The following is a 15,413-nucleotide window of genomic DNA, read 5'->3' as shown; positions in this document are numbered from 1 at the left end:
GCCATCTAATCTAGTCTATTATATTTAAGAGAGGGCAGACATCTCTACAACCGATATCTCCAACACTCTACACCGATGAATAGCACTACAGGTAAGAGAAACTACTGCTACTTCAGCTGTCAGCTAGATTAACCAAAGGTGAGAATCATATATGAAAAATGACTGCAACACTAACTGACTTATTGAAAGAGTCTCCACTTCAGCCAGCTAACATATGGGACCTTCATTGCCATGTTTTACAAAACAGTTGAAAGGACGGCCTTTGCGTACACCACAAGATGCTGACTCTGGGTCACTGATACAATGAGGCCACCACCTTAAGGATGCTGCACCTCCAACACAGAAGTTAGAGAGCAAAACGTTCAATTATCTCTTCACAAATGGAACACTTTATAGGCCACTTCTGGCTGGGTTGGCTGTATGAGCGAGTGTCAAGGGAGTATTTTGTTCTGATGTGGAGAAACTACAGTATGGAACTTATTGAACAGATGGATCAACAGTGGAGGAGTAGATTGTGTTGCAGCAGTGGTTTGAGAGCTTTCTTTCATTGACTGTGTGCACCGTGTGTATCCATTATAACTTATGAATCTAAGATGAATGCAGTTGCTGTCCTTCAAAATAAAGCCAAGCTACATACTTTTCAGGGCCATGTTTCAAGGTCGCAGGGGTTAAATGATTTCTTGAATCGAAGTTAACAGTGGGGGAGTCATTAGTGCAGTGACAAGGTCAGAATCCCTCACTGGCCTCCCAACAGTGAACAATTGTATCTTTTGGAACACATGGTACTGCTACTGAGATTAAAAACCTTTGTCGTGGTGAATGAATGGGAACTTTAACCCGTCACTGCCTGCCGCAGTACTAACCTTTTGTCTACTGGACCAAACCACGCTGAGATCCTGCACATAGACAGAGATGTCACATTACAGATAGATGTACTGAGAATCTGTCTGACAGATAAGGAGGGGGACAGACAGAGAGGTGATTGTCTCCTGCTCAGTAAGTATGAACTGATGTGGCCCATCATGTCCTGTAATTTAAGACAGACCGGCTGCACATAAAAGCCCTGAGAGCCAGGGAGCCTGGGGAGTCATTACTGAAGAAAGAGCTGCGTCTGCATTATGTTTCCTCCACCATGTACAGCAGCACCCCACCGAATGCTGTATACATGTAAATGGACTGATTACACAAGGAACGACACACATGTGAGCATGTCCATGTGTTTAATATGTGTTTATGATGAAGTACAGTTCTGCTCCGACACCACTGAAGGGAGAAACTAGAATTACCACCTCATGGTTGTATGCCTCTGCAAACCAGTCTAGCTGCACTTATAGTTTACATCCATGTCTGTAAAACATGGACGCCTCAAACACATCTTAACCTCCGCAGCACAGACGATCAGTACAATCAATACAGTTTCAAGGTGGACACCAATGATTAGTGTCACAAATTCAGCATCTGAACATTCTCCCCTTCTGTTCCTGAGTTATGGTGTTGAGTAAAAACCAGTGAGACATGATGTCACAATGAAGTTGGACTTCACCTACTCGATGTAATATGTCATCATTTTATCCTGTTTGATATTTGTGTGAAATTGTGTCTTAACTAGCATATTAGGCATTGAATTATGGCCAAAAAAAGTTATGGTTTGACCACCAAATTCTAATCTAAGTAGACGTTTGTGCCAAATTTGAGAAAATTCCATCAAGGCCTTCATGAGATTATGCATTCGCGAGAATGAGACAAACACAAGGTCACGGTGACCTTGCACTCTGACGAATCAGTTCATCTTTGATTCAAAGTGGACGTTTGCACCAAATTTGAAGAAATTCCTTCAAGGTGTTCTTAGATATCACATTCATAAGAATGAGACAGACAAGGCCACAGTAACCTTGACCTTTGATCACCAAATTCTTATCAGTTCATCTTTGAGTCCAAGTGGACATTTGTGCTAAATTTGAAGAAAGTCTCTCAAGGTGATCTTGATATATTACTTTCATGAGAATGCGATGGACGGGGTCACAGTGACCTTGACCTTTGACCACCACACAAGTCACGATGTTACTGTTTAAATCATTGTCTTCAAACACATCTTCAACCTGGCAGCAGAGAGGATCTATATAATCAGCACAGTTTCAAGGTGAACACCCAAAATTAGTGTCACCGATTCAGCATCTGACCAAATGTCTCCCCTTTTGCTACCGAGTTATGACATTAAATAATGGCCAGAAAAGTCTTTATACACAACATTATGATGTCACAGTGAAGCTGAATTTGGACCTTATGGAAAATGTCATTAATTAATTATTTCATTCTATTAGACATTTGGGGGAAATGTTGTCATAATTAGCATACAAATTCCTGACTTATGGCCAAAAACATGTTTTTTAAGGTCACAGTGACCTTGACCTTTGACCATCAAATCAGTTCATCCTCAACTCAAACTGGATGTTTGTGCCAAAATAGAAAGACAAATCCCTCTAGGTGTTCTTAAGATATTGCGTTCACAAGACTGGAACAGAAGAAGTCACAGTAAACTTGATCTTTGACCTATGACCAACAAAATCTTCTCAATTTATCATTGAGTCCAAGTGGACGTTTGTGCCATGTTTGAAGAAATTTCTTCAAAACGTACTGAAGATATTGCATTCACGAAAATGGGGCGGATGGACGGATGGACGGATGGATGGATGGATGGATGGATGGACAACCCAACCACGTAATGCCTCCACTGGCACAAAGGCATAAAATGTATCTCTGTACCTCTCCGAACTCTTGCAAATCCAGACCCCCACCCGCACTCTCAGCTCTTCTTCTTCCCTCCACCTCACTGTCCCGCCCGCCTGCCTGACCACCATGGGGTCTAGAGCCTTCAGCGTCAACTTCCTCCTACTGGACATTCATACCATTAACTCTCTGCTTTCAAATCCCGCCTCAAAACTCTTTCAAAAAGCCTATTCAGTTTGACATACATATCCACTATTTACATTGTATTTCATTCACTGTAAACCTGTTCTACTGATTATTTGTTATTAGGTTATTATTATTGTTATCATTTATTTTCTTAATGTTACCTTATCTCATTGACCTTATTAAATGGTTATTTTCTCTATCTTTGCCTGTAAGGTGACCTTGAGTGTCTTGAAAGGCACCTAGAAAATACATTGCAGTTGTGTTTGTGATAGCTGGATTGTTGATTTGCAATGCACACACATCGGCCCCTCTCTGTAGAATTTTAAACAAACATATATTAAAGTGAAGCAGAGGAGCATGAACACTCTGACAATGTGTAATTACCAGTTTAACAGAGCCAGTGTGACTTTGAGGAACAGCGAGGCACAAGTAAATATCACAGTGGATTCAAAGTTCTGAGTTACACACTGGAGAAGAGGTCTGGAGATGATTAGGAAATAATGACCGGCTCTGAGTGTTAGCGACCGTGGGTGTGGGTGTGTGTGTGAGAGAGAGAAGGAGGGTTGTGGGGAAGAAGCACTGTAACTCTATCAATCTTTAATTGTTAGCTCTTACTCCTCTCACTTACACTTCTCCCCCTCACTGCTGCTTCCCTCTATACTCTCCTCTTTTCAACACAGTAAGTCCTCCTCTTCCTCTATTCTTATCTTCCTCTCCTGCCCTCTCTCCACATCCTTCTCCCTTCCTTTTCTCATCTCAACATATGAAGTCTTAGTTTTATCCTCTCTCTAACTTTCTTTTCATCTTTCTCTCCTCTCATGTGCTTTATACTCTCTACCTTCCCTCTTCCCGTCTTCCTCCTCCCCTTTCCTTTCTTTCCAGCAGAGCAGGTCTAAGACTTTATATTTCCTCCCCTCTCCTTCATGTCTTCTCCTTTACATTCTTAACCTCTCATTTTCCTTCTCTGCTTCCCTTTCCTCTGTCTTCTCCTTGCCGTCTCTTTTACGTCCTTTTCATCTTCCTCTACTCTAAATACAGTGAGTCTAAGGCACACTGCTTATCTTACCTAAATGAGAGCGCAATTTCCTCAGCTCCGAACCTCTCCCGGGTTTCTTTCATTATGGCTCTATAGCTGACAGCCTCCTACAGTTTGTTTATTCAATGTATTTACTGAATTACCGGTGGCTATTTACCCTGTAGTACCTCCCTGCCAAAGCAGCGGGGTTCAGGCAAATTGGCATAGCAGGTGCTCTATAGCAGACAGACCAATCTGCTCTGATAGGTATCCCAGCCAAGAAGCACTCGTACCCGGTGGAAAGGGAGAGAAACAGAATTATTGCAGAGGTGCGGCCTGAATCAGCAACCGGCAGACTGGCTGTGTTTACTTCTCACAGCGGCAGGGGATTGGTGCGTGCACGTCCAAAGAAAGAGTGATTCATGCAACTGAGGATAGTGCAGGAAGAGGGAAGACATACCTCTGCAAACATTGCAGCATCTGCCATCTGGTAGGATCTGTTCACTGACGGTGCAGTTGAGCTCTGGACAAGTTTCTGTGACTTTCACCATCAGGCCACTCTGGAAGGACAGGACAGAGATAAAAAATTACAACTTCATTGCTGAGCTCAAACGTGTGAAAGTCTGTGCATTAAAAGAGACTTTCTTCACCAGAGCGATTACAACATTTAAGGAAAAATGACACAAAATCTCATCTTCTCTGGGCCTCAAACCAGGAAGCCCACTGCTTAAACACATTCTCACTACCAACTGGTCAAATATGGCAACTTGCTTAGTGGTCATATGCTTCAAACTATAGCCCTTTTTAAATAGGAATTGTGCAAATTTGCAGGAAAGCCCAATCAGTCTTCTTTCAGCATTGGCAGTATAAACACAAAATTGGGGAGTGCAGCAAAATGCCGCTTACCTACTTTTGTTTATACAGAATGCGCCTTTTTCGGGGCAATGGGGGGCATGAGCAAGTAACAAAACGTGTAGCTTAGCATGTGACGTAAACAGTGACGTGGGAGAGAAGCCACGGCTGGTCAGTCCTTAAGCAATTCTCTCGTAAGTTGGCCTGTTCTTCACCGTCCCCGTCATCTGACGGTTAATGGCATCTTCTTTTGCGAGGACAAGGAGGGCACACAATTCCTTGTCTCCCCAGTTGCTCATCTTTACAGTGTCTGTCAGGTTTGCGTTTCCCTCTTGCTACTAGCTGCTCGCTAACTCCTAACTTCAAAATAAACTTCCATGCCTACAGGAAGTTGGAAGTTGGAAGAAAAGTGGTAAGGTTAAGAAAAAGGACTGCAGTTGAGGTATGTTTGCTATACAACTTTACTTAGTAAGTTAACAAGAAAAAAACTCAACATTGATGCCTGGTTCCATAAGGGACACAAACAGTGGTGTCCTTTGTGAAAGTCCTGTGTTTGTTTGACCTCTCTCATTCTTTTATACTACAACACATCCTCACTCTGACCTCATTACATATCGACGTTTGGTCATGGACTTTCCACGTCAACCTGTGAGACGTGCAAGGTACCCTGGGTGCATTGGTTGTTGACGTTTTGGGATGCCGTGTCAACTTTAGCCTGTTACATGCATTGTCTGTTTTCAAAATACGCCTCTGTTTTCACAGGAATTGTACAGTTTGCATACAGTCTCTTTCAAAATAAATGCACTACATCGGTACAACACCGCAAATTGATGTTTTTTTCCTCCAACAACAAATGCAGGTGATTACATTTTGCCAACACACGCACATGGTTAGGTTTAGGAAAAAAGAAGAGGGTTTGGTTTTACAATCCTAGAGGAAGTGAAGACCGACCTCTCGGGTGAAAGGTGGTGGTTGTTGGACCCATACACCACCTCTCCCACCCGCCATCCTCGGACTGCCACCAGCTTTACTTTCGTTGTTGTCCCACTGTGTTTTCCCCTGATGCCGCCAGGCGTCATTAAACAATAACGGCAACCAGCTGCATATCATGCTGACATGAAAGCACACTTTTTTTTTGGTCAATGTCTGATGGTGGAATTCACTGACCAAGCAAAACTGCAGTCTTTGGCCCCCTTAATGGTGAAAAAGGCCTGACTCTTTCTTTGGGCCACCACTTTGTGTTTTTTGTCTGGGTTTTTTTTTTTGTACTTTGCCAATCAACCAGACTTTTCCATTTTTCAATTCAATTCAATTTTATTCATAAAGCCCAATATCACAAATCACAGTTTGCCTTAGAGGGCTTTACAGCATACGACATCCCTCTGTCCTTTGGACCCTCACAGCGGATAAGGAAAAAATCCTCAAAAAAACCCCAACAACCTTTAATGGAGAAAAAATGTTAGAAATGACGATACTAATAAGTTGTTTTTTGAACTTTCATATTGGTTGTTGACTAAAGCAGAAAAATCCACTAACAAGCGCCATATGTTAAGACTAGTATGACATGAGGTGATGTGAGCTTGTGGTTAATTGTGTTTTTTTTTAACCATTTATTCATTAGTGTCATACAGACACATTCATATCATGTGTGTTTCACAAACTGCAGAATATATATATATATATATATATATATATATATATATGTGACTCTAATTATCATTAGCACCAATTAGCGTGTAAAACATTCAGCTAACTTCTCATCTTCTTATAAAATGACAAGCGGCAGCAGGTCATATCAGCTGTTGCTAATTAACGTTAAAGCTTGATGACAGGTCAGCACTGAACTTGTCATTTGTCGGGGGTTGCATGCTGTCTGCAAGCTGGTGTCTGGACTCGGCCAAATATCATTTGTGAAGTAAGAAATTTCATCATGTCACACCACTAGAACCGTTTCTGTCATCCTAACAACTCCAAAACAATAACAGGTGAACTACAGGAGGTGCATTCTCCCAGTTCAACTCTCATTCATATTATATCAATAATTTGAGTATATGAATTTATCATATTTGAACCAGGATCTCCAGTAACAGTTTCTTGCATAATAATGTTAAATATAATGTAATATATAATATATATATATATATATATATATATATATATATATATATATATATATATATAACATTATATATAATATAATGTTAGACAACTGACAATTGTGTCTACAGGAGGTGACAGTTCTCTGACCTCGCACAAAGGCCTGTGTGTAGAGCTTCACTTTGCCAGTCTGTACCTTGTAATTTGAACATCACAAAAAGAGAGGCTGACACTGCTTTTAACATGTACTAAACCACACCGACAATTAAAAGGATGTTTTCAGATGTTAAAACACAGAGTATTTCAGGATACTCCTGACTGAACGAGGCTGCCATGACAACAGATAGGGTGGAATGTAAAGGCTGTACATGCTGCTCACATTCACAAGGAGGGCATGAATACAGATAGCAGATGAGGCGCAGATATGCAGGGGAGCAACAAACAACAAAGGGAGATCGAACTTGGTGTCATCTTCGCCCAGGTCTTCAACACAAATAGCAGGCAAACAGCAGCAGCAGCTTGGCTGGTATGTCAGAGCTCCAGTGGTCCCTGAGATACCTCTCAAGGTCAAAGTATCGACTCAAATCCCTAAGATTTCTCCTTCACAACTTTCGTCAATGATGTGCATCCTCACGTCATCTTTGAATAGTACAGTTACTTTGCATTATTCATCAGTCGCATCACTTGACGCCATGTTAGGGTCATTGTAAAGAAAACAAAATGGGAGGAGGGTAATATTACAAAAAAAAGGAGGATTGCAGGATTCATGTCAATAAATTCATATTTTTTTTTGGTTTTTGTTTTGTTAAGGAACCACATAGCTTCACTTTGCAACGCTGGATCAACCTCATCACACCACAGACACTGCTATGGTTGCACTTTATTTCACGGTACACTAATAAGATGCAAAAAGCCATAATTTGTATTAAATTAGACCAAGAATGTATTTATTCATATAAGATATTTATTGGTATTTGTTAGGTTTATATTTGGGTGTGTAACACTGCTTTTTGTGACCCTCCTGGAACCATTATCCAGTGTTCGCATCCTTTGCTTGAACAATCTGGAACATGAACCAGCAGAGGTAAGCAGGTGCATGACACAAACAGATTTCAATTTGCTATTACAATTAGCTTAGCGTGAGACTTCATTACACTCATCAAATAACAAATATTTTTGCAACTACTGCGTCATAAAATCAGTGCACATTATTTGCTCATTCACAGGCAAACGAACAACAAGGAGGAACAGTCAAGCGCCCCTGCTGTAAAACACCATATTACTTTTAACCATTACTTATCCCGTTTGGTGACCTCTCAGATTTATCATGTGACCACTTGGGGGGTGCTGACCCCTTAGATGGGGACACCGGAATTAAAGCAGTGACACAAATCCAGAAATTCAGAGAAACCATCAAAGGTCATAGAAGTAAGACGATGACCCTTTTGCTCATGTACCCATCACAGTCCATTACGCAAAATTTGAATTAAAAAAAAAAAAGTATGTGATTTGGAACGCATCCGTTATCACGTAACGTTTTGTTGGAGATCAATTACAATGACAGGGAAAAGAACAAACATTTTCTTGTTAGGTTATGACTAATCTAAGTCTTTTCTTGCGGATTTATAATTTTATAATCTCAGAGAATATTTATCATATATTATTTGTCGTATTTTTTTATTTTATCCTTGTAGATTTACCACTTGCGTCTCAGGGAATATCCAACTCCATATTTTGTAAATTTACGACTTTAATTTGGGATATTTTGTGTGTTTTTTTTTTTTAATCATTATTCTGTTTGTTTTTCCAGTGGAATTTTCTAACTTATTAGATATTTTTTACCACATTTATTTGTAAGCTCATTGCTTTGGTTTCAAAGTCTGCAAACTCCACTCGCATCAATGCAGTTTTCGCTGTTCTTGACAAAAACTTTTTGATAAACCCACGTTACACTACCTGTCCACCTGTCCAGCACCAAACACACACATAAAGTCTCGATGGATATTTCTCAGGAGTTGGTGGAGACCAAAAGCAGCGCTAAAAGGAGAATAAATATTGGATTCGGAATAAATGCTAACGTCGCTCTGTATCTGCTCACTGGGTCACGTCAGGCAGCCATGGTGAGATCATTAACACCATGAGCAATGGAAAACCCCTACGCGCACCACAGTCAGTTTCTCAGAGGGGACAGAGCTTTTTCTGTTGCCGCTCCTAAATTGTAGAACGAGCTACCCCTCCACATTAGACGAGCCTCCTCACTGTCCATTTTTAAAACTTGTCTAAAAACCCATTTTTATTCCTTGGCTTTCAACTCCACTTGAGACTCTGCTTCTGTTTTAGTGTTTTATGGTTTGTTTTATTTATAAATTGTTTTATTGTTTTTAAATTGTTTTAAAAACAATAAACAATTATTTTAGTATTTATTTCCTGTTAATTGTTTTATGTCCCTGTGTTGCTTTGTCTATTTATGTACAGCACTTTGTTTCAGCTGTGGCTGTTTTAAAGGGCTATATAAATAAAGCTGAGTTGAGTTGACAGCGTAGGCTGCTGAGTGTTACTTCATCATCGTGATGGCGCAAAACCAACCACCAATCTGATTCCTCTTTCTTATTCTCTCCATATGTCAATGCATATATTCATTGATGCTTTTTCCACCTCTCCTGTGGCGCCATGTGAGGAGAGAAAGACCATCTGATGTGCAGAAACAACTCAAAAATACTTCAAAACACACAAGCTGAGATTCATGAGTCGTCATGGACCAAAATGCTAACACAAGAGACCCATCAAAGCGTCAAAATAAAACTTTCCAGGCCCCTTCGTATAACAATTTGTCCACAAATTGGTCATTTAATAGGGTTCAGTTGCAGGACTACAAGACGGCTGTAATTGCTTGAAACAACTACATGCATAAAACGATAATTTTCAACTTAAAATAGCGGCTTTAAAGATAAATGGCTCGTCAATGAAGAAAGCTCACCTCTGTTCTATGGTGAACTGGAATAATGACTTTAATTAGAATCCATGCAATGATGAAGCTTCTATTCAAATCAGGCCTTTGTGTTGCTGTGTTCATAAGTTATTCTAATTACCTGGCTATCTCGCCATTTGAGAGGAGGAAAAAAAGCAGACTGAACAGATTGGGGGAGGGAGGGAAAATTCATATGGCCTGCTGGCTAAGTGAATAACACACCGAGATATCCACCATATGCTATCATTACACTCTTACACTGAAAGAGAAGAGCTGTATGGTATATTTGACTTCAGAGTAAAGGCTAAATGCTGGAGGAAAAGTGTGCACTTAGGTAGAAATGTTACCTTGCATTCCTTGCAGCTCCTGGATAAAAAGCGCTGGCCTTCAGAAAAGGTCTGGCCCATGTAGGTACATTTTGCTGTGGGCACAAAAATAGAAAACAACTGCTTCAGTAACACTCTATTAAGGTAAGTACAGGAACCATGTCATACCAGGAATAGAATAATTACTCTGACAATATCACGTCCTGTGATACTCTCAGAAATGCTTTTGATATTGCCTGTGGAAAAAAAAAAAGTTTCCAGCCTGAAGTTCTGCATAGTTAATTCTGTCAGAAACAAAGTTGTTCTTGGCTAGTGTGCATAAGTGGAGAGGAAATGTAACAGCGCATTAAGAATACAACAGAAGAGACCCTTCTGCATATTCCTCTGGCGATAAAGCAGAAATAGAAAATGAAGCATATGATATGAAGTCCTGCTTTTCTCCTCTCCAGGGTGCAGGACCACGGAGCGCTCAGTCGCAGCTCTGGACCGCTGCTCCCTCGTTCATCTGTGCCAGAGCTCTGATGTTCACAGGGGAGGAAGAGGAGGAAGAAGAAGCGAGCCGAGGGATGGAGGGAGGCAGAGGAGGGCTGGAATTATTCAAAGACAAACTATCCTTCAGGGATTTAGTGTTTTCGCAGTATAGCAAGAGAGACTCAGTTGTCCGTGGGTCTTTGAGCAGCTACCAGACCCCTGAGTGTGTTATACTAGAAATAGTGCTTCCATTTCAGCTTTCATGAAAATCAGGCAACTGTGATCTTTGCTCTTGTGGATAGTTTACTCTGGTTTCATTGTGCAAGCAGAACATCAGCCACAAGCAACAGCCGTCTTCTTTGTATATACAGTGACTCCGGATGTAACGGTTCCTCCTATAGCATGTTATGCTGTTAAGCAAACAAGCTGGGTATGTGCAGTAAGTAGGACTGTACAAAAACAAAAGCACTGGTAATTTGTGAAAATGTGTAAAACAACTTAGGTGTATGTTTCCCTGACAAGCAAAGTTTTATGGTTGTTTGAAATCCAAAGAACAGGAAGTGGCTCGACACAGTTCAACTGCTGCAAAACGTCCTAGATATATTCTTTAAAAGTCTAGAGATAATAGTTAGTACTGCAGGTAGAACGCTAGTTAGCCAGGAATGCTAATATGAAACAGAAACACCATATTTGGACAGCCTGTCGCTCAAAGCAGCCCCACCCTTAATTATCAGAACTTTAAAGGCCCTGACACACCAAGCCGCACTTCGGCGTCGGCAGCTTTTCGGCCGATTGAGCATGTTGAATTGGCAGCGGAGCTTGTCAGTGAGAGAGATCACTCTGATTGGCTGTTCAGGTTTTATTTCCTCGCCCCTGTAGCGAGTGAATCTGCCTGTAGTGAAACTGGGGCTAACCGGTGCTTCCTCCTCAGGCTCCACTTCACTCAGCTGCCCGACAGATCCGCTGCTTCTTCCCACTTGAACCTGAATAACAAACCGGAGCTGGCTGGGAGCGGCTAGCGGAGCGTTAGCCGCAGCATGACCGGAGGGAAGCACAGCCAGTTAGCCTCCGCTTGTTTCCCAGCTAGCCCCGGCTCTCCGTTTGGATCCAACCAGAGCACCGAGCCCTGGTTTGTTATTCAGGTTAAAGTGAGAAGAAGCAGCAGGTTTATCAGGCAGCTGAGTGAAGTGGAGCCTGCAGAGGAAACACCAGGACCGTCTGGATGTAATAGTCCGTGGAGGTGCTGCGGTGCTTTGCGTTATCATGAATGTTGAAATTACCTACAGAGACAAAAATTGTTTGTTGTACCAGGCTGTAAACATGTTTATTTCTGCTGTGAAGTTGGCCATTTTAACATGGGGGTCTATGGGGGATTGATTAACCTCGAGAGCCAGCCTCAAGTGGCCATTAGAGGAACTGCATTTTTTGGCACGTGGCTTCATTTTTCAGACCTGGAGGTTGCTGCTTGGCCCTACTCTGACTCTGAATGGCTTACTCTGACATTCTTAACCATAACATTAACTAATGTCACTCCTCAGACCAACATCTACCCAACCTAGTCAACAAAGGCACAAGCACTAGCCAATCAGATGCAGAGTAGGGACGGTTATGCCCTTGCCATGGTCTGATGACATCATTCAGCATAATAATTAGCCATGCCCTTCAAGTTGGGAGAGTGCCCTTGGAGAAATGGCCCTTCAGAGTAATGGCCGTTGGTTTTCAGGATAATGAGCTCTTGTACAAATGGGCTTTCTATCCAATTGGACATTTTTCAGACTACTGGGTGTTCATAAGAACAACGGGCATTTCCGAATGTTTGCATCATACATTAGAGCAGATAAACTGTTAAATCCATTCCTTACACTTTGGCTCTTATGTTTTTGTTTTGGAAAGGCAAAAAAAAGACAGCACCCTCCAAAGGGAGGGTTTAGGGAATGGTCGACTGGTCAAACATTTAATTGTCAATACATTGTATAAATGTCCTTCCATTGACTGGCAGTCATGCAGGAGCCCTCCTCCTCCTATTATTACCTCATCATCTAATATCAATATTTATATCCAATTATAATAATGATATCAACAATCCTTAATGTGAGCTCAATCCCACTTTCTCTCAAACTATCAAGACAATGTAGAGTCTTGTTTTTTTGCAAGTCAGCATTGATTGATTCATTGATCCCCATTAACTGAAGGTAGCAAAAGATACAACTTAATTTTGTTTCTTCATCAACGTGTACTGACAAAACCATGATGATTTTAAAGAGGAATTTTTTTTTAAGAAACCAGCTATGCAGAGATGACATCACTGATCGCTCCATGCTGGTTTTACAGAAAAATATATGAGTCAGAATATCAGATTCTAATGGTGGAAGACGCTATGGTGGAGACTGAGCAATATGTGGGTTATTTACAATGTTTAACGAATGTAGATCATCATTTATTTATTTTATTTATTTATTTGATCAGCTGTTAGCAGCTAATTTGACCTTAGCCTATTTGTGTGGTGTGAGAAGTATTCTTGAACATGAGCAGGGGGGATTTTCACAGGGTAGTTGTGAACATCTCCTCTGCTTCCTGCTTGATGTAAATATGAGCTGCTGATACTTACGTCTGCACTTCTTGCAGCACGTCCCATCGACGTGTACAGGCAGCGAGTCCTCGGAGCAGTTTGCTGGAGGACAGAAAATCCTGCGACACTCCACCACACCATTCTGAAAGAAAAGGAACATCAAAAAAAAATTCAACGCTCACAGTGAACGTACTGCTTTTGCCTGGAGCACTGCCAAAAAAGCCACACTGACATTTCCCTTTTTCCTTCTATGTCTAAATTTACATTTGCACAACATTCATGGAATCTTTGTGTGGAAAAAAAAACATTATATTTACCCCTTGCCAACAACAGAAAACATATATATGCAGAGTGATGTATACTCTCATCCAGTGCCATTACAGTACAGCTCAACTCTGAATGGCTAATGCAGTTTTAACAATGGAAACAAATCCAAAATGGTTCAGAATCCCACCTTCGGGAAAGCAATCTGAAACTGAAAGCTATCAAATTGACGAAAAAAAAAATTATAATGTCATACAATCAGATAACATATTCATCATTGGGTGCTGGATTGCGGATACTGTAACCGAGCGGCCTGCTGATAGCAGGTAGTTATTCAGGCCCTGAAGGGCTGCCTTCATTTTTGAGGCTGATATCTCTCTCTGCGAGCGCCTCTTCATTTCATGAGTCATCGGAAATGGTTCCCCCAGGACGCCGCGGTTATCAGTTAATGGCATGTCCACGGGAGGAAATCAGACCGACTAAACTCCACCCTGTGCTTGATGTGCAATGATGCAGCAAGTCTAATTGCCCAGGGCCTGGGATGGCCTGATTCAACAAATTTCAAAGTCTGGCTTCTAAGTATGAACGCAGGCAGGGAGGCTTATTAGGGGGGCGCTTGTTAGGGGGCGGGCAGGAGGCAGGGAGAGATGATGCAGGGGCTGGGAAAGAGGGTGGTCTGATGGGAAGACAAGTTAAAGGAGCTAAGTGTTCAGAGTGGAGGAAATAAGGGTTGAAGTGACTTTCTGTTAAAGAAATAAATCAACTCCAAGATCCTGCTTTGCTGTTATGTATCATCCATCTGTGGTGCAGAGGTTATTTTCTTATAAAGCTTGTCTTTTGCCTTTCTGATGTTCCCACTTTCCCTCAGCTACTAAGGTTTTCTATTTCATTTTATGATACACTGCAAATCAGGACATTCAGGTCTGTTATTGAGTCTCAACATTTTCTTTTCTTAAAATAGTTGTAAAATTTGGTGAGGTAGTTTTATCAAACACAAATCACAATGGTGTCTTGAGTTTGAGTATTTCACTCAGTGTAAACATCACATACCTTCAATGAAGAGCTGAAACAAGCTGAATATAAACAGGATGTAACACTTTGGTGCCCTGGGGCTTCAGAGGCCATGGGTGCTTAATGCTAACGTGTCCCCTCATTTCCCTATCTCGCATCTCTTCCTCACATCTTAGCTCTTCCCACTGAGGATGTGGAAGAGATATGGGAGGAAGAGAAACATAGGATACACCTGTTTCCTCAATCTAAGCTCCTCGTCTCCTCATAGCACATTTAAGGGATTGGAAAATCCTCACGATGGCAGAGGGGGAACGATTTTCAGGTCACAGGAGTAGACAGGATGTGTGGATGTGTTGAAGAAGCGCAAGTTAGCATAATAAAAACCAACCAATGACCTGCAGCATCCTATCAGCCAGGTAACTTTTATACCACATCTGTCTTTCCCCTCATATCCTGTCATCTATTTACTGTTACTATAAAGGCATGGCTGCCCAAACACACTTTAGAAAAAACAAATGAGGTCCTGTCAGACAATGTGGAGTAACATCACTCCAATAATCTTAAAGTTACTTAAAGGGAAATAAAGGGGACTTAATGTTAGGGGTCAAATAAATGTAGTCTTAAGTTGCTTTATCTCAAAATCTACAGATTTCTTTGCAACACGTTGACTCTTACTGGAAACAGGTTGGAGTCATTTTCTTGCAGCTGTTGTTGTTTTGCATGTTTGAAGAAAATAATACTTTCTTGGCTCAAAAGTAGATGAAAGTACTCAATATGTACAAACAACATTTATTGCACATCTGTCTATCCTGAGAGAGGAATCCTTCCTCTGTTGCTCGCCCTGCACTTTTTTCCACTTAAAGGATTTTATTGGGAATTTATCCTCATCTGAAACAAGGGGTCTCAAGGCCCCGACACATCGAGCCA

At 41.3% G+C, this 15,413-nt stretch overlaps 1 protein-coding gene across 1 annotated transcript in view; it reads right to left on the bottom strand.

Annotated features, from left to right (window-relative positions):
• Positions 1 to 15,413, bottom strand: part of LOC117259899 (protein kinase C-binding protein NELL1-like) — a 465,849-nt gene that overhangs the window by 263,396 nt on the left and 187,040 nt on the right. Inside the window, exons 9-11 of the mRNA XM_033631687.2 lie at positions 13,251 to 13,353; positions 10,193 to 10,266; positions 4,389 to 4,488 (exon numbers count right to left, since the gene is read on the bottom strand). Of these exons, the coding sequence (XP_033487578.2) occupies positions 4,389 to 4,488; positions 10,193 to 10,266; positions 13,251 to 13,353 (277 nt within the window). The remainder of the gene's footprint in view (positions 1 to 4,388; positions 4,489 to 10,192; positions 10,267 to 13,250; positions 13,354 to 15,413) is intronic.

The sequence above is a fragment of the Epinephelus lanceolatus genome, chromosome 2 (genome assembly GCF_041903045.1).
Source record: "Epinephelus lanceolatus isolate andai-2023 chromosome 2, ASM4190304v1, whole genome shotgun sequence".
NCBI classification, from domain to species: Eukaryota; Metazoa; Chordata; class Actinopteri; order Perciformes; family Serranidae; genus Epinephelus; species Epinephelus lanceolatus.
This window is presented reverse-complemented; position numbering and strand designations above follow the sequence as displayed.